The sequence below is a fragment of the Tiliqua scincoides genome, chromosome 1 (genome assembly GCF_035046505.1).
Source record: "Tiliqua scincoides isolate rTilSci1 chromosome 1, rTilSci1.hap2, whole genome shotgun sequence".
In the NCBI taxonomy this organism is placed as follows: Eukaryota; Metazoa; Chordata; class Lepidosauria; order Squamata; family Scincidae; genus Tiliqua; species Tiliqua scincoides.
Genome location: NC_089821.1, coordinates 133,294,530 through 133,322,203, shown reverse-complemented (window position 1 = coordinate 133,322,203; position 27,674 = coordinate 133,294,530). Strand labels below are relative to the sequence as shown.

At 43.6% G+C, this 27,674-nt stretch overlaps 1 protein-coding gene across 2 annotated transcripts in view; it reads left to right on the top strand.

The window, feature by feature from the left end:
- The window catches only part of ADARB1 (adenosine deaminase RNA specific B1), an 82,797-nt gene extending 55,569 nt beyond the window's left edge, over positions 1 to 27,228 (top strand). For both annotated transcript variants that reach the window (XM_066631522.1, XM_066631575.1), the window contains 5 exons: positions 2,957 to 3,105; positions 5,582 to 5,750; positions 6,281 to 6,462; positions 21,749 to 21,927; positions 22,701 to 27,228. In XM_066631522.1, coding sequence (XP_066487619.1) covers positions 2,957 to 3,105; positions 5,582 to 5,750; positions 6,281 to 6,462; positions 21,749 to 21,927; positions 22,701 to 22,877 — 856 coding nt within the window. In that variant the 3' untranslated portion in view covers positions 22,878 to 27,228. The remainder of the gene's footprint in view (positions 1 to 2,956; positions 3,106 to 5,581; positions 5,751 to 6,280; positions 6,463 to 21,748; positions 21,928 to 22,700) is intronic.
- The last annotated feature ends 446 nt before the right edge of the window (positions 27,229 to 27,674 follow it).

The following is a 27,674-nucleotide window of genomic DNA, read 5'->3' as shown; positions in this document are numbered from 1 at the left end:
TTGTGTTAAAAGCCTGCTCTGATGACAGCAGCTAACAAGATGCCTGGGTCCTAATGCTGGCAGAAGTTTTTTTTGGTGTTTGTTTTTTCTTTTAAAAAAATTATGCCCAGCCTTTCTATTGCTTGTGAAACTCCCCTGGCAATTAACAGCAACAAAAATTTAAAACAATCACAATTTTAGAAAATGCAGCCCATGAGTTGAATCCAAAGAAAGTAAATCCTGACTAAGCACCATTGACATTAATGTAGCTTAGTTACAACTAACTTGTCTAACTGATTTCAGTGACATTTAGTTAGGATACAATCCAGTAGCAACAAGTCAAATTTACAAGAGATCCAGGCATTCTTCATTCTACCAGTTGGGCTGAAGAACAAAAATGTTTTCAATGAGTATTGCAACACCATCAGGCCCTGCAGGATACAGCTGTGACCATTTCGGCACTGCTGTACCCTGCAGTACTGGGAAGCTTAGGGCAGCTTGTATTGAGCACATGTTCACAGATGAATTTATGTTAGAGAAAATTGCATGGATGGAAAATACAAACCTGTGTCAGCTGTTCTTGGCTGACAGGAACACAAAAGTTAGAACAGAGTCCTAGAACCAGTCCTTTTCTTTACATCTACTTTCTTAGTCCAACAGTTGTTTAATATTGCCTTCATTGACTCTTTTGAAGTATGGAGAGAGGGCAACATTTATAGATTAAATGAGCTTGCAGGGAAGTGTGCATTATTGGCTTTCAGAAGAAAGGGGCTATCCCAAGCCCATAGCAAATAACTGTTTCAGCCTTCAAAAATAATTAAAAAAAGTTCAAACTAGTTAATGGGCTGTTCTATGCTTATATTTAATCCTCTTTTCTGAATATCAGATAAATGTAAACTGCTCAGAATATGGTGTTAGTTACCAGATATAAAGTAATTATTCTTATGAATAATTGAGATCCTTTCACCTTTCAGGGTAAAAAACTTCCTAAGGTGATGTACAACAATAAGATAAAACAGTAACGATAAGACAAAGAAATAACAGTGTTCAACATCAGAAATGGCATCAACAATTACGTGCTTAAATGTTAAATGCTGACAAAAATAGTCCTTATAGTCCATTTAAAAATAGCAGGGGAGGGAGTTTCAGACGCACAGCACCTAGAGAAGGCTCTTTGCGGAAAGGCTAACTCTCTTGCATTACTAGTGTTCATGTCCTTAAGATCCAGAGGTACTGGGCAAAAATCCTGGATCATATTTGGAAAATCACAGGCTATTCTTTACTCCTCAAACCTCTATCTGCATTACTGGATTTTGTTGTGCTAAATTAAATGTTTTCGTAGGAGTGCTATAATTGCAGCTTCCCACATCTTTTTCTTTTTCAAAAGGCAGCTGCAAGGACCTGTTGTGTGATCTGGACTGGGGCCATTGCAGAGGTAGGAAGGGTTTAACCCATCACCCTCTCTCCTGATTCCCCAATAAAAATTGTTCCTCTGACCTGCCTTAGCTGCTATTAATCTTGAAAAAGAAAACATTCAGGCACCCACATGTATGTCTATTTGTTTTCCTTTCTGTTCCAATAGCAGCTTTACAGGGTGGGGACACAGGTTGCATCTTGAAAGCAGTTTGGCGGCAAAAGGTTGCTCACTCCTGCCCCATGGTCCTGTTGAGGGACCCCCATGGCAGCTTTTTAAAAAAAGATGTGGAGAGCTTCAATCACAGAATGCCTGTGTAATTCCTAGTTTGACACTTCTTAGAGATAGTCCCTTAAATTAAAGAAGTGCTGATAGTGCTGTTTTGTTTTCAGTGGGTATACAGAAAGTCAAAAGGTGATACGACAAAATGTGGGAGGTTCTAATGGATAAAAATGGACAAAATATAGTCACAGCTTAAGGTGGTTTCAAATGCTACATACTATATATTTTACTGGTTCTGCAAAATTGCTTTCTATACTTATTTACTGAGGATGAGGACTATACCAAGCTTATGCTTCATCCCAGCATTAAAGCTTTCTTTTGTTGAAAATGTGTGTGCTATCACGCTGATGTAAGTATTATATTATTTAGTTTACTTACTTATCAGCTTTATGCTTCTTAATATATTCATGACCCAATCCTGTCATCAGGCTAAGTTGCTGGTACTCGGGTTCCGGCAGTGCAGCCCAACTTACAGCATCACAAAATGCAACATGCTACTTGGCTGGTGACTACCTGATGAGTGGTGCCAGCTGCATGGCGGCTGCCCTCCTGAATCCCTTGGTGCCAGTATATCAGTGATGGGGGCATGCCGGGAGTGGAGAGGGGAAGGAAAAGGGTATTTCAAGGGAGGAACTGGAGGCAGGAAGGGGATGGGACAGGTGGATCTGGCAGCAGGCATGCACATCGGATCTTATCCCCTCTTTTGAAAACCTCCTTTTTCCCTTTTCTCTCATTGGACATACACCACCAAAATGGGCGATGTATGTCCAAGGAGACCCATAGGCAGCCTGAGGCTTACATGTAGGTAAGTAAAAATTTTTTTACTTATTTACTGAGGATGAGGACTATACCAAGCTTATGCTTCATCCCAGCATTAAAGCTTTCCTTTTTTTTTTTTTACTTACCTCCCATTTACCCCCCCCCCCCCAATAGCATGCAGTGTACAGCTTTTTGGTGTGGCTGCATGCTATAGCATGGTGGAGGACAGCTATCATCTGTTTTTCTGTGCCATGTCCCATTTTTTAATTTAGCGGATAATAGTTGGTGTGCAAAAGTACTCTGGAAAATATTTGAAAACAGATAATTTTTTAGAAATAATTTTGAAGTTCAATGTAGGAATCGAAGGCTCAATTAACATTTCTTAGGCATTGGCACATCTTTCTTTTGGTTAAGTATAACAGATATGCTATTACACCATAATATCTAGATATGCTAAACTTTGAGACTTGCTTACTGTATTTAGAACATTCTTTTGCATAATACCTCCTCTTTTTATTTCAGTAATAAGGAAGATCAACAGAAATCTATTTTTATCAAATCAGAACAAGGAGGGTTTAAATTGAAAGAAAATGTGCAATTTCATCTCTACATCAGCACCTCTCCATGTGGTGATGCTCGAATTTTCTCACCACATGAGGCAGCCCAAGAGGGTATGATCAGTTTTGCTTACTAACAGATATTTTGAAATAAAATTGTTTCCTGACAACTAAAGTTTGCAAAGGGCATTTCTTTTCTAGAATATCTATATTTCTTCATAATTATAAAAGCAGAATTATCTGGAAAGGCTGACAGCTTAAAGCCAAACCATACATTACAAAATTCCCACATATGAGCATTTCTGTGTAGGAATTAATTTGTTACGCATGTATAGGTCATAGTATGCAACAATGCATGGCACATAGGAATTTACATGTGTGTAAGATCATATGCAACACATTCCTTCTGAAAGCAATATGTTGTATCACTTTTGTAAGTCAGTTTAGAATTTTTGATTTAAAGATAGAATACTTAAAGAAAAAAATTAAAGATTCTCTAATTTAGGACTCTTGGAAAGTGTGAAGTGATCCTTAACAAGAGAATCTTAGATGTAAATTTGTATTACCAGGGCTTTTTTTCTAATGGAACGCGGAGGGACGGAGTTCCGGCACCTTTTTGCAGGGGCCCCTCCCCTTTGGAGGCATTCCAGGAGGGGGGAAGCAAAATAGAGGCATTCGCTGGGTGGGTGATGGGGGGTGCAGGGTGGGCGGGCGCCTGGCCCCTGCCTGACCGCACAATGACCCTCCTGCCCCCATCTCCAAGCTCTCACCTGAGCCCAGCCTGCCTCCCCTCTCCCCGCGCTCTGCTTCCCAGCGCAGCTTCCAAGCCGGTGGAGGGCGTGGGGGACACTTGCTGACACAGAGGACGGACAGCCAGCCAGCCAGGGAGACGGGCTGCAGCACCCACGGAACGCCCAGGTACTGGCTTGGCGGAGGAGGAGGGGAAGGAAGCTGGCTGGTGCAGCCCTGTGCCAATCTGCAGCAGGAGCCTAGGCTTGTCTACTCAGAAGTATGTCTCATTGTGCTCAATGGGGCTTGCTCCTGGGAAAGGGTGGATAGCCTTGCAGCCTGAGAGCCCAAGCATGTCTACTCAGAAGTAAGTTCCATTGTGTTCAATGGGGCTTACTCCCAGGAAAGTGTCATAGCCTTGCAGCCTGAGTAGACAGGCAGAGGAAAGGCTCTGAGGCTGCAGTTGTCTCCACACTTTCCTGGGAGGAAGCCCCACTGCCTCTAGTGGGACTGACTTCTGAGTAGACAGGCACAGGAGGGGCTCTGAGGCTGCAGTCCTCTCCACACTTTCCTGGGAGGAAGTTCCACTGCCTCTAATGGGACTGACTTCTGAGTAGACAGGCACAGGAGGGGCTCTGAGGCTGCCATCCTCTCCACACTTTCCTGGGAGGAAGCCCCACTGCCTCTAATGGGACTGACTTCTGAGTAGACAGGCACAGGATTGGGCTCTTAGGCTGCAATCCTAGGCACTTTCCTGGGAGTAAGCTCCATTGACTAGAATGATACTTCAGAGTACACATACCTAGGATTGGGCTCTTAATCCTGGCAGAGATATATATCTGCACCCTTTTTCACATGCTAAAGGCAGGTGAAAAGGGATTCTACGTGTGTACAATGTGTTGTCCAGCCTTGCCAGAGATCCTCCTCATCCTTCCCCCACAAGCATGCCCTCCGCCAGCCAGCGTTTGCAGCTCCTCTCCAGCAATGCACAGCAGCTGCTCAGGGCAGCAGAGAACATACAATTGCATGCCAAGCGCCTTCCCAAAGACACAGAGTATTCTGATACCTGAATTAAACCATATTTAATCGCTTGTTTGCAAACGTAGCTGTTTCTAGGTGCACCTAAGAATTCCTCTCCTGTAAGAATTCCTTTTTTGTTCTTACTCCCACAGTTGCTTAGAGTAATTTTATTACATGGAACTCATGTAAGCCATTTTTTGGAATCCATTCACTGCTTCCTCTCCTGGAAGTGGTGCCACACTACATGCTACAAGTGTACCTGTATAGTATTTTTCCCCATGTGTAGAAAAAATAGCTAGGGGGAAAGGGGTGTGGAGATTGACAGCCCAATCCTATGCATGTCTACTCAGAAGTAAATTAATCTTTAGGGGGGGAAGCACATAAAAATATTTTATTTCTCCAATAAAAAATGGTTTAAAAATAAATAAATAAATAAAAGATTGACAAGTTGTGAGTTCCTGCACCTTTTTATTTACAAAAAAGCACTGGTATTAACCAAATACTTGCTGAGTTTCTCAGTGTGCATTACTACTTCTATTTATTTATTATGTTAATTTATAAACTGCCTTTAACATAAATTCAATGTGTTAGTATAGAGTCAAAGATAAGAACAATACAATAAAGGAACAGGCACAAAATCAATAAAAACAGAAGCAATAGCTGCCATCAACTGCTCTAATTGCTCTAGCCTATGTGACTTTTGTTCATTGTTCTCTGAATTGTTGTTAGCAAATAAATGAGCAACACGATGGTGAATAAGCTTTGTAACAAAGCAGTTATAAGCACATAAATCTGTAACTTTTTTCTAAATTTCCTGATCCTGTCCACTGTTGTGACTTAGATCAGGGAGACAGACATCCAAACCGAAAAGCAAGAGGACAGTTGCGGACGAAAATTGAATCTGGGGAAGGAACAATTCCGGTCCGATCCACAACTACAATCCAGACATGGGATGGAGTTTTGCAGGGGGAGAGATTACTGACCATGTCATGCAGTGATAAGATAGCTAGGTGAGCTTGTCTCCTAACCAACATGACATCCTTGTCTTATTTCTGGGTCATATATTGTTGATTAACCATTGCAATTATTTCTCTTTATTGTGATGTTTTGAAATATGTATTTCTGGTAGCTTATGTAGTATTTTTTTATTTCTGTGTAGTGCAGGTGGCAGTGAGTGATTGTAATAGTTAAATATTAAAAAAAAGTTTAGTTGAAGATGCCATTTAAAATACTTTCACTTTTTACTTATTCTCCAAAAAGCATGAGAATTGGGTTAAATTCCACATTGTGTAAAATATGGAAAAATGCACAGTGGTTTGGTTCATCACTAATTATAAACCAAGAACTTTAGGAATAACTGAAATTGTAATTGATTTGATTTTTAAACATATCAGAGAAGAGAGGGGGAAAGCAAGAACAGGCAGTCACAGAAAAGAATCCTGTTCTCCACTCTCTTCTTCCAGTAATCAACCTTTATGTGGCTTATTAATGTATAGAAATTGTATGTTTTGTTGAAAATGGTACAATTGTTTCTCTTTAGGTGGAATGTGCTTGGTATTCAAGGAGCATTACTTAGCCTTTTTGTGGAGCCAATTTTCTTCTCTAGCATAATCTTGGGGAGCTTGTACCATGGAGATCATCTATCTAGAGCAGTATACCAGCGGATATCAGAGATAGAAGATTTACCACCTTTCTACATGCTCAACAGACCATTACTCAGTGGTAAGCATGGAAGAAAAAGAAAAGTGGTCTCCTCCAATGCTGACATAATTTCAAATTATTGCAAAATATTGGGTGACTTTGCTCAGAACTATTTTAATTATAATTAAATAATTCAAATAGGGGTTTGCAGTCCACGTAATGAGTACTATTCCCTTAGGTCACACCCAGTTCATGATATTGTCCTTTCTTGTGGATATTGCATTTAATGCCTTACTAGAGGAAAGTTTAATAATATTGTTCAAAATCTGGACTTGTTTGATGACTAAGGATGGAACTACACTTTACATGTAGTTCAATTATTCTCTTTAGGGATGATTTTTCATACAGTGTAGTCACTGAGGTTGCAGTTTGAAGACAACTGAAGCATGGCAGGGAAAAAAGGGATTCTGAAGTTTTGCCTTCCTGCTGCTTTCCTACTAGAAATAGCTCCCAGCTTCTTTTAGCCCCACTGAGGATAATATATGAATATGTGGGCGTTTCCCAGTGTATTTCAGCACTTGTAATGTAATGTTAGTCACACCTTCAGTCTGTTAAGTTTGGGTTAGGGGTGCTCTGTAATTACTGAGTTCACCATTGTTACGGATCATTCTTGGCAGAGATTGGGCTTTTTGCTACTAATGACTTCTACAGGTGTAATGGGCTCCTTAAAATAGTCCCAGTTTTCAGATTACCTTTGAAGATTTTGCTGACTGGTCTGCCTACTCTTCTGAATCTGAATAGGTTACTTATTTGCTGTATGTGTGGTAGACACTAATAGCTCCCAGATGTCCACTTTTGTCAACAAAGCCCTAGTCTTGCCATGGTTTGATGATGACAGAAGGGAGTTCAAACAACAGTGACAACAGCTTAAGTAGAAAAAAAACTTATAGCCCGATCCGATTCTAGTACAGCACTGGTGCAAATCTGCTGTAAAGCACAATTGCAACAACTTGCAAGCAGGAAGCTCCAAGCAGTCCACATCAATCCACATGATGGGGTTACGTTTTTGGTTGCCCCACTCAGGTTCATATCTGGGGTTAGCTATAGGCAATGCACTTAAGAGCTCCAATGGTTGCCAGTTTGTTTTCAGGATAATTTCAATGTGTGTGCCATCCTGCCAGTGCCGAATCCAGACTGATAGGCACTGGCACTGGTGAGTTCAGTGCAAGTGGTGCAGGGATGGGAGAGAACAGAATGGAGGCGGGGAGCGGTGTTTGGGGGCATGGGGGGTGGTTCAGACCCAGGAGGGCGTGAGGGTGGCGGAAGAGACCTCTGCTGTATCCTAACCCCCCTCCAGGGTTTGAAAGCCCGACACAGGGCTTCTTGAACTTGCACCAGTAATTTAGTTTGCTCAGATCCAAGTAGGTCCATTGGGCAGACTGGGACTCAACATAAGGGAACAACCTCCAGCTTGCTCCATTTTAGTGCTGGATACAGTGTGAGCCATGTGGTTCTACTGTTCCACTGTGCCAGTGCTGAATAGGATGGGTCTGTTAGGGAATCAGCTGAACACAGCTGAAAGCTCATTTGCATGCCTATGATGTTGATAACCAAATAATAATAAAACTCTGTCACCGTTGCATCTACACTGTCTTAACTTTTCCAGTTTTTAACCTTTTTACTATGGTTGGGAGGGCTGCCTTCTGGAGTGTGTGTTGAGCGTTTATTGTATTGGAACAATTCTGGTGGCCTTGTGTTTCCCTTTGCCTGGTCTTTGAGTTTGCCTACTTGTGAGTAAGCATGCCCATGAGGCTCCATTTTGCTTTCCATAGGACTCAAAACATTTTCCTTCTTATCAGCTTGTCAGTTTTGCGACCCACCAAAATTGGGTTGTGACCCACTGGTGGATCCTGACCCACAGTTTTGGAACCACTGTTAGCATTCTGAGGAAGAGGAAAAAGAATAACAAGAAGTTTTCTAAGAATCAGTGACCAATATGTATTTATTACAGCATAACAAAAATATATGCATCATAACACATCATAAAAACACCAGATTCCATCCTGACATTGTAAAAGTTTGGCAGAAGCCTGTCGTCAAACTGCCAGTCCTGAAAGCAGTCATTTTAAAGTGGAGCCTGAATGCTGCTTCTCAAAATGGCATGGATCTGGCTCTGTCTTTTAGAAATTGGTGGCATGTTGGTTCTGCAAATGGTCTTCTGTTCTGGATGAGGGTGAATAAATGCGAACTCAATCCACATGATGGGGTTACGCTTTTGGTTGCCCCACTCAGGTTCATATCTGGGGTTAGCTGTAGGCAACACACAATGACTTAAGAGCTCCAGTGGTTGCCAGTTTGTTTTCAGGATAATTCCAAGGTAGGAATACCTTGAATACCTTTAAAGCTTTTTTATGGTTTAGGTCCAGGATATTAAGAGAATGCCTTCCCTCTTTATATTCCTTCCCACTCATTGAAATCTGGGGACAAAAACCTCTTGGCAGTCTCACCATCAGGTTGATGGCCATCACTAAGCAGTCTTTTTTTATGGTGACCCCTAACTTTTGGAATCAGTTATCTAGTGCAACAATTACAGATAATTGCAGCAAACATCATTCTCTTCAAGCAAACCTTTTATGGATAAGAATCATGGAAGGAATAGAATATGTAGTTCTACCCATAACCTCTACTATGGAGTCTCCAGAAAACTCTCACAAACCGTATACCTGCCCTGAATCCACTTATCTGCAGATAGGGTCCGCACGCACACCCTTTAGAAGCAAGGAGAGCTCTGCTCCCCTCATCTCCAGAAGGTCCTCTGAGCCTAGTAGTTAAAAAAAAAAAAAGCTACTTTTGGTTTCTCCATGAAACCAGCAGGGACTTTTTAATGCCTTACAAGGCATTGGGAAGCCCAAGGAAGCCCCGAAAGGAGCTCCCCTTTCCTCCAGAGGGTGGGGGGGTGGGTGGGTTGCCAGTATCTGCAGTTGCAGTTAACCGCAGGGGAGTTTGGAACAGAATCCCTTTGGATACTGGGGCATGTGTATAATTGTATGGTGTTCATTCAGAAGTAAGTCCACCTGCAGGCAGTATAAAGATCAATCAAGTTGGGTGATGGCTGAGAGCCTGTGGACCATCTGCCTGGGCTGATTTCCTGAATCTCCCAGTACTGATGAGTCACCACAGATGGCTGGATGTAAGGCTTTTTTCTGTATATCTTCTGTATATCTGTATATTTTTCTGTATATCTGACATGAAATAGTCGCAAAACAGAGTCCTATGAATCTTCCAGATTTAGTGCAGCATAAGGTTTTGTAGTATAAACCAATTTCATCACATGAATAAAGTTTATAGGGCAAAAATATATATACACAAAAACTGGTTTTACAAGGTGAGATTAAAAGATAAACAAATGTCTCCTTAAAACAGAAATACCATATATGAATCATTAAGTAGGAGTCAGTAATCCCATAGATCTTCAGTAAAGTGCAGTAAGTACTTGCAAGGGAGGCAGTGGGGGCAGGGGAAAGGCAGTGATGTGATCCCCAGAATCGAGTTGCTAATGGGACTACAGGGACAGGGATGTACTCACCAGTTCCTGCAGCATTGTCCTGGGGGTGCGGGGAGCCCTGCATGAGCGCCTGCAGGGCTCCCCAGCTGGTTTGAAGTGAAAGTAGAACGATTGCGCTCCAAAAACTCTACTTTCACTTCAGGCGCTCGTGCAGGGCTCCCTGCACCCATAAGAACAGCCCTGCTGGATCAGGCCATAGGCCCATCTAGTCCAGCTTCCTGTATCTCGCAGCGGCCCACCAAATGCCCCAGGGAGCACACCAGATAACAAGAGAACTCATCCTGGTGCCCTCCCTTGCATCTGGCATTCTGACATAACCCATTTCTAAAATCAGGAGGTTGCGCATACACATCATGGCTTGCAACTCGTAATGGATTTTTTCTCCAGAAACTTGTCCAACCCCCTTTTAAAGGCGTCTAGGCTAGACGCCAGCACCACATCCTGCGGCAAGGAGTTCCACAGACCGACCACACACTGAGTAAAGAAATATTTCCTTTTGTCTGTCCTAACCCTCCCAACACTCAATTTTAGTGAATGTTCCCTGGTTCTGGTATTATGTGAGAGTGTAAAGAGCATCTCCCTATCCACTCTGTCCATCCCCTGCATAATTTTGTATGTCTCAATCATGTCCCCCCTCAGGCGCCTCTTTTCTAGGCTGAAGAGGCCCAAACGCCGTAGCCTTTCCTCATAAGGAAGGTGCCCCAGCTCCGTAATCATCTTAGTTGCTCTCTTTTGCACCTTTTCCATTTCCACTATGTCTTTTTTGAGATGCGGCGACCAGAACTGGACACAATACTCCAGGTGTGGCCTTACCATAGATTTGTACAATGGCATTATAATACTAGTCGTTTTGTTCTCAATACCCTTCCTAATGATCCCAAGCATAGAATTGGCCTTCTTCACTGCCGCCGCACATTGGGTCAACACTTTCATCGACCTGTCCACCACCACCCCAAGATCTCTCTCCTGATCTGTCACAGACAGCTCAGAACCCATCAGCCTATATCTAAAGTTTTGATTTTTTGCCCCAATGTGCATGACTTTACACTTACTGACATTGAAGCGCATCTGCCATTTTGCTGCCCATTCTGCCAGTCTGGAGAGATCCTTCTGGAGCTCCTCACAATCACTTCTGGTCTTCACCACTCGGAAAAGTTTGGTGTCGTCTGCAAACTTAGCCACCTCACTGCTCACCCCTGTCTCCAGGTCATTTATGAAGAGGTTGAAAAGCACCAGTCCCAGGACAGATCCTTGGAGCACACCGCTTTTCACCTCTCTCCATTGTGAAAATTGCCCATTGACACCCACTCTCTGCTTCCTGGCCTCCAACCAGTTCTCAATCCATGAGAGGATCTGTCCTCCTATTCCCTGACTGTGGAGTTTTTTCAGTAGCCTTTGGTGAGGGACCGTGTCGAATGCCTTCTGAAAGTCCAGATATATAATGTCCACGGGTTCTCCCACATCCACATGCCTGTTGACCTTTTCAAAGAATTCTATAAGGTTTGTGAGGCAAGACTTACCCTTACAGAAGCCATGCTGATTCTCCCTCAGCAAGGCCTGTTCGTCTATGTGTTTTGAGATCCTATCTTTGATGAGGCATTCCACCATCTTACCCGGTATGGATGTTAGGCTGACCGGCCTATAGTTTCCCGGGTCCCCCCTCTTTCCTTTTTTAAAGATAGGCGTGACATTTGCTATCCTCCAATCTTCTGGCACCGTGGCCGTTTTGAGAGACAAGTTGCATACCTTAGTCAAGAGATCTGCAACTTCATTCTTTAATTCCTTAATAACTCTTGGGTGGATGCCATCAGGGCCCGGTGACTTATTGATCTTTAATTTATCAATGAGGTCTGAAACATCTTCTCTTTTAACCTCTATCTGACTTAACTCCTCAGTTAGGAGGGGCTGTTCGGGCAGCGGTATCTGCCCGAGGTCTTCTGTCATGAAGACAGATGCAAAGAACTCATTTAATTTCTCTGCCATCTCTAAGTCTCCTTTTATCTCCCCTTTCCCTCCCTCACCATCCAGTGGGCCAACTGCTTCTCTGGCGGGTTTCCTGCTTCTAACATATTTGAAGAAGCTTTTATTATTCCCCTTAATGTTGCTGGCCATGCGTTCCTCATAGTCTCGCTTGACCTCCCATATCACCTTCTTACATTTCTTTTGCCACAGTTTATGTTCCTTTTTATTCTCCTCATTAGGGCAAGACTTCCATTTACGGAAGGAAGCTTCCTTGCCCTTCACAGCCTCTCTAACTTGGCTGGTTAGCCATGCGGGCACCCTCCTGGATTTAGTGGAACCCTTCTTTCTTTGCGGTATACACCTCTGCTGGGCCTCTATTAATAATAATAATAATAATAATAATAATAATAATAATAATAATAATAATAACAATAACAACAACAACAACAACAACAACTTTATTTCTACCCCGCCTTTCTCCCCGAAGGGACTCAAGGCGGCTTACAACATATTAAAAACAATTTAAAAAACAAATAAAAACATATTAACACATACTAAAAACAGCAGTCAGAGTAAAAAAAATAGGTAAAAAGAGCATAGAGCAGCAGCAAGTCATAAAAGAATCAGGCCTGTAAAAAAATATTAAAAGATGTTAAAAAGATGTTAAAAGGCCAAGAACTCAGAAGGCCTGTTTAAACAGAAGGGTCTTCAGGCCTTGCCGAAAGGTCTCAAGAGAGGGAGCCATTCTTAAGTCAAGGGGAAGGGAGTTCCATAGCGTTGGTGCCACTACTGAGAAGGCCCTATTTCTTGCAGCCACCCCACGTACCTCCCTAGGCGGCGGCACTTGTAAAAAGGCCTTCTCTGATGACCTGAGAGGGCGAGCCGGATTGTACGGGAGCAGGCGATCTCTAAGATACCCTGGTCCAGAGCAGTATAGGGCTTTAAAGGTCAATACCAGCACCTTGAATTGGGCCCGGAAACGAATGGGCAGCCAGTGCAGCCGCTGGAGAAGCGGACTGACAGGGTCGAACCGCCTACCTCCAGTAACCACACGGGCCGCCGCATTCTGCACTAGTTGCAGTTTCCGAACCGTCTTCAAGGGCAGCCCCACATAGAGTGCGTTACAGTAATCTAATCTCGATGTCACCAAGGCATGGATCACCGTGGCCAGGTCTGCACGATCCAAGTACGGCCGCAGCTGGCGCACCAGCCGAAGCTGAGCGAAGGCCCCCCTTGCCACAGCCGCCACCTGGGAATCCAGGAGCAGCTGCGAGTCCAGGTGGACCCCCAAGCTGCGGACCTGCTCCTTCAGAGGGAGTGCAACCCCATTCAGCGCAAGCCGATAGTCCAGCAGCTGCATCGAGGATTTCCTAACCAGGAGAGCCTCTGTCTTATCCGGATTTAATTTCAGCTTGTTAGCCCCCATCCAGATCCTCACTGCCTCCAGACAGCGCTCCAGGTCCTCAACCGCCACCCTGGAGTCTGGAGGAAAGGAGAGATAGAGCTGGGTGTCATCAGCATATTGATGGCACCCCACTCCAAACCCCCGGATGACCTCTCCCAGCGGTTTCATGTAGATGTTAAATAGCATGGGGGACAGAATTGAGCCCTGTGGCACCCCGCATCTCAAGGGCCAAGGTGTCGAACAGGCATCCCCCAGCACCACCATCTGGGACCGACCCTCCAAGTAGGAGCGGAACCACCGCAAAACAGTGCCTCCAGCTCCCAACTCGGCCAATCGGCCCAGAAGGATACCATGGTCGATGGTATCGAAAGCCGCTGAGAGGTCCAGCAGGACCAACAGGGACGCACTCCCCCTGTCCAGTCCCCGGCGTAGGTCATCCACCAAAGCGACCAAGGCGGTTTCCGTCCCAAAGCCCGGCCTGAAGCCAGATTGAAAAGGATCCAGATAATCCGCTTCATCCAAGACCCTCTGGAGTTGGGACGCCACCACCCGCTCAATTACCTTGCCCAGAAATGGGATGTTGGAGACTGGCCGGTAGTTATCCAACACAGTGGAATCCAGGGAGGGCTTCTTCAGGAGGGGGCGAACCACCGCCCGTTTCAAAGTGAGTGGTAACGTCCCCTCCATCAAGGAAGAGTTGACCACCCTCCCTGTCCACTCTCCCTGTCCACTCAGCCAGCCCACCCCGGGCAGCTCTTATCAACCAAGCTGGGCAAGGGTCGAGCAGGCAGGCAGATGGCCTCACACTCCAAAGGAGTCTGTCCACATCCTCAGGCTGTACAAGCTGAAAAGAATCCCACAACACAGGACAAGCAGTTGCCAGACACTGTCAATGTGGCATCCAAGTTGTGATGAATACGATCGATTTTATCTGCAAAATGTTGCGCAAACACGTCACAGCGGCTGACCGTGTATTCCTCCTGGTCTACTGGGGGGGGCTGATGAAGGAGGCCCTGCACCACACAGAACAGCTCTGCCGGACGGTTGTCAGCAGACGCAATGGTAGCAGAGAAGAACAATCTCTTCGCTACTACCACCGCCACGGAATAGGCTCTGTAATGGGCTCTACTCCGTGTCCGGTCGGATTCATCCCGAGTTTTCTGCCACCGTCGCTCTAGACGCCTGCCCTGCCGCTTCATCCTTCGCAGCTCCTCAGTGAACCAAGGAGCCGCTCCGAGTCTGCGACGTGGCAGAGGTCGCTCCGGAGCAATCTCATCCACTGTCCTGGTCATTTCCCCATTCCAGAGGTCAACCAGGGCCTCAGATGAGACGCCAGTCTTGGCAGTGGGGAAATCCCCCAGAGCCCTCAGGAAACCTTCAGGATCCATTAGCCTCCGGGGGCGGACCATAGAAAACTGTCCCCCGCCTCTGCGGAGGTAGGAAGTCGCAACAAGCCTAAACCTTACCAGGAAGTGATCTGTCCATGACAACGGAGTGATCTCGATCTCCTCTACGTCCAGATCACTGCCCCCGTGCCCAGCTGTAAACACCAGGTCCAGCACGTGTCCTGCAGTATGTGTTGGGGCCAAGATCTTCTGGGACAGGTCCATGGTTGTCATGGCGGCCATGAAATCCTGAGCTGCACCTGATGCAGGGGCCTCGGCATGCACATTGAAGTCCCCCAGCACTAATAGGCGGGGGGCCTCCAATGCCACCCCCGAGATCACCCCAGTCAGCTCAGGCAGGGAGACTGTTGGGCAGCAGGGCGGGCGGTACACCAACAGAATCCCAATCCTGTCCGGTCCTCTCAACACAACATGCAGGCACTTGAACCCAGCAAACTGCTGGACAGGGCACCTGGTAAGGGAGATGGACTCACGATAGACCATTGCAACTCCCCCTCCCTGCAATCTTGGCTGCTGCAACACCTGGAAACCTGGAGGATAGAGTTCAGAGAGACTAACTCCTCCTGCCATGTCCAACCAGGTCTCTGTAATACATACCAGGTCGGCTTTCTCATCCAGGATTAAATCCCGGATGATGCAGGTTTTATTATTCACCGACCTGGCATTCAAAAGCAGCAGCTTCAGATCCAGGGACTCACTGCCAAGACCACCAGGCATCCGAGAATTGGGGGAAGGACCAGAAGGAGAGATGATCTGTCTATGATGAACTCTCCTTCTCCTGTAACGGCCTGTCCAACTCCCACCGCCATATCTCCCTTGGCCCGTCACTCTCTTGATAGTGGCACCCCTCCCCTCCCCTGAGCTCCCTCCTAAAAAGAAACACATGTGGCAAGGCCCACCTTCTGAGACTGGCTTATACAGAGAGAGACACCCAGCAGGACTGCTTACAAAAAGATAAAAACAAGGCAGGCCTAGCACTGGGTGTCTCACAGGCCAATCCTCTGCTGCAAAAAGACTGTGCTGCCCTAAAGATTTCAGTTGCTCCTCTCTTCCCTGCCTTAAACAGAAGGGGAGGAATAATCCGACCACTGCTTCAGTTCGTCAGCCAGGAAGGGAGCCTTGGTCTTCAGGGCACGAGCCCCAGGCTAAGAGCCCTTTGGCCCTTGCCCTTCGGCTCGCGCCAAAGGCTCGCGCCTCTGGCAAGCCAGAGGCTTATGCAGGTTACCTGCAGGGAGAAAGCAGCCACTCGTCAGTCCCGAGACCAGACACAGGTGTTCCCAATCACAGCTCCTTCCTCCACCCTCCTGGTAGCTGACCCTTCTGTTATTACTGTTGTTTTAAGCAGCCTCCATGCACTCTGGAGAGATTGGACTCTTTTTACTCTCCCTTTAAACCTCCTTCTAACCAGCCTCCTCATTTGAGGGAAGTCTGCCCGTCGGAAGTCAAGGGTTTTTGTTAGAGATTTGCCTGGTATTCTTCCCCCAATGTGCACATCAAAACGGATCGCAGCATGATCACTGTTCCCCAATGGCTCAGTAACGTTTACATCAGGTCCTGCGTACCGCACAATATTAAATCCAGAGTCACCTGTCCTCTGGTGGGCTCCGTGACTAGCTGCTCTAAGCCACAGAGAACGCTCCCGGATGTCAGCACCTTCCCCAGCATTAGATGGTTACAAGAGGTAGAGCTGAATATCATTTACAAATTGATGACACCCAACTCCAAATCCTTGAATGACTAGTGGTTTCGTGTAGATATTAAACTGCATGGAACTCTGTGGCATCCCAGGCCAGGGTGGTGAACAAGTGGCCCCCATAACATTCACTGGTACTTGTCAACTAGGACGGACCAGAGCCACAGCAAAACTGTTTCCCCATGATAAGAACAGCCCCACTGGATCAGGCCATAGGCCCATCTAGTCCAGCTTCCTGTATCTCACAGCGGCCCACCAAATGCCCCAGGGAGCACACAAGCCAACAAGAGACCTTATTCTGGTGCCCTCCCTTGCATCTGGCATTCTGACATAGCCCATTTCTAAAATCAGGTTGCACATGCACATCATGGCTTGTAACCCGTAATGGATTTTTCCTCCAGAAACTTGTCCAATCCCCTTTTAAAGGTGTCCAGGCTAGATGCCATCACCACATCCTGTGGCAAGGAGTTCCACAGACCGACCACACGCTGAGTAAAGAAATATTTTCTTTTGTCTGTCCTAACCTGCCCAACGCTCAATTTTAGTTGGATGTCCCCTGGTTCTGGTATTATGTGAGAGTGTAAAGAGCATCTCCCTATCCACTCTGTCCATCCCCTGCATAATTTTGTATGTCTCAATCATGTCCCCCCTCAGGCGCCTCTTTTCTAGGCTGAAGAGGCCCAAGCATAGTCCAGCATAGTCAAATGGTCCAGAAGGCCACCATGATTAATGATGCTAAAAGGTACTGAGATGTCCAATAGGAGAAAAAACAGGACAGCGATTCTCGTGTCTGGGGTCCCAGCATAGATAATATCAACTCAAAGCTGTTTCTATCCTAATGTCAAGATTGAAACTGGATTGAAAGATCTAGAGCAGGGGTGTCAAACATAAGGCCCGGGGCCTGATGCGGCCTGTGGAAGCTTTTTATCCGGCCCTCAGGCTCTCAGCTGCTGAGCAGTGCTGAGGTGTTGCTGCTGAAAGGGCAGCCCACATGAGAGTTGGGCTCTCCCATATCTTGAAATATGATCAAGATTTGCATATTTTCTCTTCTGTCGTTTGCAGCTAATGAGTTCCTAAGTGAGAAAAAGTGCTTGTTTTTGGTTATGACCTGTTTCATTAAACATCACTTTCTCCCTAATGGCATCACTTCCGGCCCTCAGCAGGCATCATGAATGCTATTCGGCCCTCAGTACAAAACGAGCTTGATACCACTTATCTAGACCAGGGGTGCCCAAACCCCGGCCCGGGGGCCACTTGCGGCCCTCAAGGCCTCTCTATGTGGCCCTAAGGGAGCCCCTAGCCTCCAATGAGACTCTGGCCCTCCAGAGATTTGTTGGAGCCCACACTGGCCCGATGCAACTGCTCTCAGGGTGAGGGCAACTGTTTGGCCTCTCAAGTGAGCTGTGGGATGAGGACTCCCTCCATTGCTTGTTGTTTCACGTCTGTGATGCAGTAGCAGCAGGAAAGGAAAGGCTAGCCTTGCTTTGTGCAAGGCCTTTTATAGGCCTTGAACTACTGCAAAACCTTCATTCATTCATATAAGTTCATCTTTAATATATTCATTTATGTAAATTTATTCAAATTTGAAATGTAAATTAATTCGGCCCCCGACATGGTGTCAGAGAGCTGATGTGGCCCTCCTGCCAAAAACTTTGGACACCCCTGATCTAGACAATCTATTTAAGACAATTTCATCTAAGATCTCCTGGACCTGAGAGGCCACTAGCCACTTGATCTGCTTACCTAGAAACAGAATGTTAGAAACCAGCTTGATAGAGTCCAGGTAGGATTTCTTCAGCAGGCAAATCACAGCCTGCTTTGAAGCAATTTGACATAAAACATGTCATAAAAACAGCTAGTTTTCCACCCTGCCCTCCCCCCAGCAGATATAACAAACTAAAATCAGGCAAGAGTCAGGCAGGCAAGCGGATTGCCTCATGCTGCAAAGGATCCAGTCCGCATCATCAGATCATAAGCTGAAAAGAAGCCCAAAAAACTCGACCAACAGGCACCATGAGAACATCTATGTTCTCATCTATGTATTAACTTTTCTGTGTGGAGTCCAAGTTTCCACAGAATTGAAGTAATCAATTTCATCTGCAAAGTACTTTGCAAACTGGTCACAGCAAAGAAGTTATTTCCTTCCTCTGTCTTTGAAGAGCTAGATGAAGAAGGCCCCAAGCAACTCAGCTGGATGAGTCTCTACAGATGCAATTGTGGCAAAGAAAAAAGCTTTCTTCACTACCATAGAGAAGGCTCTAATATGAGCTCTCACCCATGTTCAGTCAGACTTTTCCACCACCTTTGTACTAGATGTTTGCCAAGCCACTTCATTGCCCACAATTCCTTGGTAAACCAAGGAGCCACCTGAGCTGATGAAGCTGATGTCACTCAACAAGTCAACAGTGATATATACAGCCCTAGCTATCTCTGTATTCCAGAGCTTCAGGCAGTTTTGTGCCTAGTAGCAGGAAACTCTCCAGGGATGCTCTGGGTCCATCAGGGCAGATTATAAGAGTTGAAAGGGAACTTCAAGGCCATTTGTCCTAAAATGTGACATCCAGAACTGGGGACAGTACTCCAGGTTAGGTATGACCAATACAGAGTAAAGTGAAACCACTACTTCATAATTTGGAAGCTATGGTTCTATAAATGCAACCTAAAATTGCATTAACCTTATTTGTAGCTATATCACACTGCTGAGTCCTGTTCAACTTCATGTTCACTGCAACCCCAAGATCCTATACAATTCAGTCCCCCGCTTTGTGGAGGTAAAAGGCTGCAATCAGTCTGAACTGCACCAGGAAGTGATCTGTTCATGTCAAAGAAGAGATTTGTAATCTCCACATCCAGATCACCAACCACTTCCCAGATCCAGATCCAAACACCAGATCCAAAGTGCCACATGTGTCGGGGCAGAAATCACCTGAGACAGGTCCATGGCTGTCATGAAATCCTGAGCTGTTCCTGAACCAGGGGTCTGGTGTGGTCCCCTATCTCAAAAAGGCTCACAATCTGAAAGGATACAAGCAAGCAACTAGAAAAGATATTGCACTGGGATAAAGATCACAGCCAGACAACCCCATAGCTCCCTACATTTTTTCTGTCTTTTTAAAGTGACTCCTGAGCATTCTGTTTGAATGGTATCTGCTCTCAATGACAGACTTTGATTATGGAGTCATACAGTGTTCCCAACATCTAGTTTCTTTAGACCCCTTTGGGTGGGAGTTATCCATAGAAAGTGGAAAGATCCAAGATTTTAATGTAGCTGTAATCAGAGGTGTAGTGAGGGCAGAGCCTAAGGGGCTCCTGCCCCAGGTGCTACTGCAGTGAGGAGCGCAATTTTTCTTCCCAGCCAAGGCAGACCTCCAATCACAGCATTGTGCTCAGAGGTCTGCTGTGGCTGGGCAGAAGCTGGGAACTGGATGGAGCTTCCCAACCTACTGTTGTGTTCTGCTGAGCCGTGGCAGAAGATGAAAGTTGGCAGGGAAGCTGCTGTAGAGAGAACAGCAGCAGCCACATTGTGAAGCCGCTGCCCTCCTCCAAACTGGAAAGTGACATCAGTGTGGCATGTTACATCACAGTGTTGGGTGATACAGTGATGTCATAGCCCTGGGAGCCACTGCCACGCCTCTGACTGTAATTGGAAAATAACAGGAATTCTCCTCCTCCTCCTGTAATAAAACAGCAGGAAAGCTAGGAGTCGCCCATCCCTGAGCCAGTGAGAGTTTATCATTATCTCTATATATGCTGAACATTCTGAAAGATACTTGAAGGTTATGCAGGTTCTAGAAGCTAAAAAACAATTTGGGGTTTTTCGGTTTATTTTTCTTATATTTTACAAATGTATCTACTTTTACATATCTACAGAGTTTCCCAAGTATTGGTGGCCCCGTTTTACATAGAAAAAGATATGCTTTTAATCACCCAAGTTCAGTATTAGTATATATGCGATGAGGGTTAGTCTAAAGATGGGGAAAACAGAAAGCAAAAGTAAGGAAGTGCAACTTAGGGCACAATCCTAACCAACGTTCCAGCACCGAAGTAAGGGTAATGCAACTTCAAAGTAAGGGAACAAATATTGCTTTACCTTGAGGAGGCCTACATGACTGCCCCCCAACTGCAGGATGCAGCACATGCCCGACTGGTACAGCTATGCCTATGCTGGAAAGTTGTTTAGGATTGAGCCCTTAAATAATATAGAATGATTAGCTTAATTAAAGCATTTTGGTAATTTTATAGAATTAATAGAATGTGTTGAGGCTTCTGCAATATTTACTAAATTCTTTTGGGTTGTGATCTCCCAGCTGGATTCAGTGGTTATGCGATTAGATCCACCCAGAGCTGCAAAGTATTTTAAGTGTACTTCGGAATGAGTGCATCGTTTATTAACTATTTTGGTTTAATTTTTGTTCCCTGCATTGAGAATATTTATATTAAAAAGTAGGCTAAAAGTGCTCTCAGTAAAAAGCTTTGTCTAGAAAGGGCAGTGGTATGTGGCATACCGCACATAATCCATGGCAGTAGTTTTTTTCCCCTTCAAAGAGTAAAAAAGATGTGTGGTGTTTGTATGGATGACACCAAAGGTTGTTTTCCCACCATCTTGAGCTGGATTGAGAGCTCAATCTATTGTTAAAATTCACTGGCTAGCATGAAATCCTTCAGTTTTGAGAAACGTATTAGGGCTTTGTCTAGCCTACAACTTTCCTGATAGCTTTCTTTTTTTACAAAATAGGCATTGTTGCAACATTGTCCTCTTGCACATCTTTTCCAAACTTTGTTTCCATTTGAGCAAATCCCTGTACAGCTATTGGATTTGTATCTGTGCAGTGGAACCTTTTTGTTCTCATTTCAGCATTTGGTTCCCTAACTTACAGCAAAAGCTACCCTTGAAATTGTTTATTCTCTCTTCTGCCTGGAGCAATACACACTGGATGTCATCATCACTTGCCTTCCATACCCTGATAGAAAATGAGGATGTCAGAATAATGCTGGGGGGGGGGGAGAACATCAATAGAAAAGGTGCTCAAATTCTGTTTCATTGATGAGCTATAGGCAGTTTTTTTTTAAAGACTATTGGTTACAGTTAAGTACTGTCCTTTTTTTCTTTATCCAGCTACTGAATTGAGCTCAAATTTTGTCAGTTGAACCAAATATCAACCTCAGTGTGCTATATAAGCAGGATATTCATGTCAGAATATCCCAGATGAGGAATATCCAAGAGAAATGATTCAGTTGCTAAAGAAATGTAGAAATAAAGCAATATATCACGAATGAAGCTCTCTACAAAAGATGTAAACATGAATATAAACCTGTTGCTGAACACTTTGTTTTAGGAATCAGCAATGCTGAAGCTCGCCAACCAGGAAAAGCACCTAATTTCAGTGTAAACTGGACAGTAGGAGATGCTGGTCTTGAAGTTATTAATGCTACAACTGGCAAGGATGAGATGGGTCGTGCATCCCGTCTTTGTAAGCATGCTCTATATAGTCGTTGGATGCGCATTTATGCAAAGGTATGTCTTGAAATTGATGGTTTAGCACTATATTTAATATAATTGGACTTTGATTATTTCTTTTATTATGAAATCAATTCTCTTACTGATATAACATCTATCAAAGCTGAATGTTTCAGATGTGTTTATATTCCCAGAGAGCAGGGCAGATCAGGACAGAGCAGGTTACTCTAAATTTAAGAACGGTAGACATTATTTTGGACCCTTGCCAGGTCATCAGAGTTCCCTCCATCCCTTCCCCAATTATTTTTACTCTTTGGTTGTCATGATAAACAGAAGTGAAAATTATAGGGAGTTTTTTAATGAATTATTTCAACATGAGTTAGCATCCATACAAATGCATCTGTCATTATATATGCCTCTGAAAATGGAAGGAGCATTTCATTCTTGCAAGGGGTTTTTACATGAGCAAAGAGTACAGTGAGTGCAATGCACCCTCCATTCATGGAGGAAGCTTTGGTCAGATTATTTTTCTGGGAAGGAACTTCTAGTGCATCATAGAGAACACTAATTCGATATTTGCCTTTTGCAGGCTTACTGTTTTTTTTGTTGTTGCTTGAAATGTACAAAAAGGATGAGTGGTAGGGAAGATGGGTGATTTACATTTTGTTATTGGATTTTGATTCTAGTGATCAGATAGAGGAGATGAAAATGAAGCATTTTCCTAAGTTACCTGTTGCCAACAGTTTTGTAGTTTGACAAAGATGAGATGAATCATGAAAGCAAATCTTTGCTTTATGTAACAATGTTCTTTGTTTTTTTTTTGTCTACAGCTTTCCTCCAGTCTTCGTTCAAAACTCAGTAAACCAAACATGTACCATGAAACTAAGCAAGTAGCTACTGAATACCAAACTGCCAAACAGTGCTTGTTTAAAGCATTTTCAAAGGCAGGGCTTGGAGCTTGGGTAGAAAAACCCATAGAACAGGATCAGTTCACTCTTACAGTCTGATTCTTGGATTGCACTTGACTTGGAAGAGGGGCTAATCCCCAACGTCCTGCAGTGACATTTCATCTATACAGCAGCTTTTTAATGTTTATTTTTAGTGGGGAGAGCTAAGATGTGACCAATCACATGTTTTGCTGAAGTATTAAAAGGGATTGAAAACATGATACTATAACTAGTTTGGAATCGGAACAAGTTATTCATCTTCTCAAGAACATTGTTTACAGAAAAAAATCATGAAATTTTTCCTTAATCTGGAGAGTTTAGAAATTATTTTAATGTGTTGTTGCCAGGTGCATGAATAATGTAAATTACGTTTTACACTACATTGAGTTTGTGGTTTGATTTTGTGTACTCTTTTTAGAGTCAGACAGATAATTTATGTGCTTATTTTAGATTATTATTATTTTTAAAATGTTGGCGCTCATAAGGATACAGATCACAAAACTAGACTGGAGTTAGGGTAGCTAATTTCCCCTGCTTCCTTGCTCTTTAAAAACCAGCTGCTAAAAACTTTGTGTCTTTGATGTATGTATTTGATTCAATTTTTAACATGCCACTTTTTATTCTGTTTTTAAAATACTTGTCTTCACTTTCCATTTACACACATTGTGGTCATTGTTTTTTTACCATTGTAAACTGGAAACAAAAAATATTTGTAAGCTAAAGAATTTTAGACTTTAATGTAAAAAACCAGCTTAGCAGTAGATAATTGGTGTTTCACAGAAACTCCTTGGAGAACAACACTAGTATACCAGTGTTCTGACAATGTCAAACACTTATTCCTGCGGTTTTCAAACTCACAGGGAGTTTGAATCCCGCAGTTAGTCTTTGTGGGGGGGAGGCAGTGTCACAATCCCCAGGATCGCGGTGCTCGGGGGGCTGCAGGGGCTTGGTGCACTTTGGCAGGACTCCCCGGGTCAGGGAAGGTGACAGCCGAGCGATCATGCCCCGCTCCGCTAAACTGGAAGCAGTGTGTCCCTGGCTGCGGGGAGCTGGGCATGAGCGCCTGCAGGGCTCCTCAGGTCAGGGAAAGTGAGAGTGGGGCGATCGCGCTCCGCTTCCCGTTTTGCGCTGCTGCCACCTCCCTGCCTCCTGGCTGCCCCTGCCCCTTAAGGGACCAGGACCCTCAGGCTGGGGCGTCGCGACGCCCCAGTTTGAATACCACTGACTTATTCCTTTGTGCAGAAATATGCTGACTTGCCAAAATCCAATCCACACAAACACTGCAGCTGTTAAAGTAATGAAAGGTGATCCCAATGACAAAATAATTTTTAAACTGTGTGCTCTTCAGAGTTCTAACACTTTCAGCCAAACTGGTGTGTTCCTGGGAGATTGTATTGCCTGTGATTTTACAGTTATGTAAAATTGTCTCCTGATCTAACCTTTAGTTTTGTTTGATCTAAAATAAGAGAAATAAATTGAGAATATATTTAAAACCTCTGATTCATAACTATGTTTATACAGGAATTGGCTCTCTCAAGGATTGCAGTACTGGCTGAGGGAGTTAATACCCAGGCAGAGCATAAGGGCAGGGCCTCTCAGATATTACAGCAATTGTTCTCACAGTCTGTGGTGCACCACCAACCGGCTTTATAAAGGTTCACTATGCACTTTGTATGTCACAACGCTGGAGCTTAGCTTTTCTACAAAGCCAGAAATCATGTCTGGCACTCTTGCCCACTGCCAATGTATCAAATGTATTATCTCCATTTGCAGTATTTGACATTCTTCTCTCTGGTAAAACATGAAGGCAGAAGGACTCAGAAGCCAGGGGTAGGATTGGTATTTCAACCTCTAGATGTTGTCCCAGAAGAGGACGCTAGATATAAATGTGAAATATAGCTGAGAAATTGCTTCTACAAGTAATAAACCTAATTATAACAAGTAATTTATAACAATCATAATAAAAGTTTTGGGCTTATTTTGTCAGTTTCATTCCAGCAAAGCATGACTTGTAGGTTTAGCAAATTCAGTAATTCTGCTCATGTGCTTTTTAAGCTAACTAATATTCCATGTTTAGCTAAACCATCACCAGAAATGGAAGTTGTAATACTAAATGTGTCACATATATCTTGACCTCTTTGTGATGTGATGTTCATATTGAAGGTATCGCATCACCTAAAAGTATTTTTATAGATTTTCATGCCCATGTGTTGTAGGTAAAAATGGTAGCTAACTCCTCACCTCAGGATATTGTCTAGGTATTATTGCCTATACTGTACAGTGTTGTGGTGATAAATGCAAAAACTATAAAAGGTTATTATGCATGTCCAGGAGAGCCCTATGCTGTAATTGGTATACCTCTTTGTTAAAAAAGGAAAAAAAGTTCACATTTAAAAAATGACTAAAAGGCATGATAGTAATACATTACACAGACTTTAATCTCATAAAATAATTCAGAATTGTATTGTGTGAAGGCAAATGTATACAGCCTTTTAAAAATGTTAATGGCCAATTTCTTACAGTACTTTGCTTTTAGTTACATAGAATATATGAAATGCAACTCCATACTTAAAGCTAATCATAAATGGCCTCACTAAAGCATATTCTAGCTCAGATGATCAAGGCCAAATTGTGTACAACTGTAAAAAAGATTGTGAATAGGGTTGCCTGGTCTTCAAAATGCTGGTTTTGGTCGGGCTCGACAATGGAGGAAGGAGTAGAATTGGTTTTGGTGGATTTGTGGATGATGTGCAGAGATTTTTGGTAGCTCTGGCAACAGAATCCATCACAAAATCTGGTTGTTCGCCCAAGGTATATAGCTTTTTCTTTTAAGAAAAAACAGCTAAGGCAGGGTGAATGAGGTCTTATCCTTTGCTTTACTAACAGTTGGCTCAAAAGCTAACAAAAAAAGAGCCTGACTGTTGCTTTGGTTTTTCCTGCCTGCTTTACTACTGTCAACCTTTAGGGTGCTTTCACTATAGTGGTTTTAATAGACAAAAGTCTTTAAAGTGAAAATTTCACAATACATTCCCTGCAATTTATGGCTTGAAACAGAACATGTTAAATGGGTTGTGTGTTTTTTTTAAGTAACCTAATGTATTTGTCTAAGTACCATGTTCTTCTCTCTGGTTTTTCCCCCTCACCTTTCCATGCCTCCACTGTCATTGGCAATAAGAAACATGACATGGTAGGGTGAAGCTTATACTTGCATAATGTCTGTGTCATGTCTGTAAGAGTTATAGCTCAATCCTATGCATATCTACTCAGAAGTAAGTTCCATTGTGTTCAGTGGAACAAACTCTCAGGAAGGTGTATATAGGATTGTAGTTAGTCTCATTCCTTGGCAAATCAAAACATGACAGTGAAGAATAGAAAAAAATAACCAAAATAGCAAACAGATCTTTAATAGTGCTACTCCTGTGTAATATTACATATATTAAAGATACTGGTTTAGGCTGTTACACTGGTTTCATTTTATTTTGAGACAATTCTTCTGTGGCAGGGAATCTGGCATCTTTGGCAGGGATAATGTGTGTGACTAATCACACATTGTCAGCACAAGTTGGTCAAATCACGCCTATCACTTTCCCCAGCTTATAGTTTCAATTTTCTGTGATGGACATGGCATCAACTTCCTTTTTTAAATTTTTTTTTAACAAGGTGCTTTCACGTGGTGGATGGGAAGGGATGGATTTATTTTCTCTCTTCCCAAGGGAAAACAACCAGATCTTGTTTTGCAGAACAAAGACAGGATTATTTGGACTACCTAAGTGGTGGTATTGCCACATAACTGCAGTGCAAGTTTATTTTTATTATATCAGTAGGAGAAAACTTCTCCAGAATTGGAAAATTTCTACCTTTTCCCATTCCTACTCCCAACGTTTAGCTTTTAATATTTTTTCATGCATTTTACAATTAAGCACAAACTACTGGTTGTGAAAAATCTCCTGCTACCTTTTTTGAGGTGGGTAAGATGTAGTCAAATCTAAATGAAGTTAGTCCAGAAATGGAATGGACACAACAATAATGGATAGTGTGCTGTGTTCCAGCAAAAGGACCTTCTAAGATAAGTGAGACTGATTCCAGAGTATTAGAGGCAATAATAATAATAATGCTTACATGTGCTACTCTGTTGGAAGGAGCTGTTATGTACAGAATTAAGATTGTTTCAGCTATCAAGGGAATAAAGGGGCTTTCAGATATACTGACTTGCATCATACCACTTCACTCAGCTTTACAATGTAGTAAATGTTCCAGTCTGCAAAAGCTGATGAAACAAATGGGATAACCCATACTGCTCCCATAATTAAAGCAATAAAATGAAAAAGTGGTCTTTTTATCCTTCTGCGTGAAACATCTTAATGTGAAAGTCTAGATCAAAATTTCTCAATAAAGCTGTATCCCTCTTTTTTGCTCTGTATGGATTGTATTTTTGAGCATGTTTGAGACCAAAGACCTATTAAACAGGGTCAGGAATAACTTCCAGAGATGCAGTACCCTGTGGTAAAACTGAGAGGACTGAAAACTAAACTGCACATCTGTGAAGCTTCCAATATGACAATGCCACTGCATTACCTATTAACATTAGCTAGGAAGCCAAAAGTCAAAAGAATTAAAAATGCAGAATTAAACTAAAGAGGGGAGAGAATACAAGCCAGCTGCTGAAGTCACCTGAACACATTGTCCAAGGACTCATGGTTCCTGCAGCTACTGGATAATAAGTGGGTGTGCCTTCTGCCAACCAACATCAGCTCTCACAGTAGACTGGGCAACAATACACACAGAGCACCCTTATTCTTGACCTTAAGTAACCTAGATTTAATGATGTCATACTGTTACCTGATTAGAACCCACCTG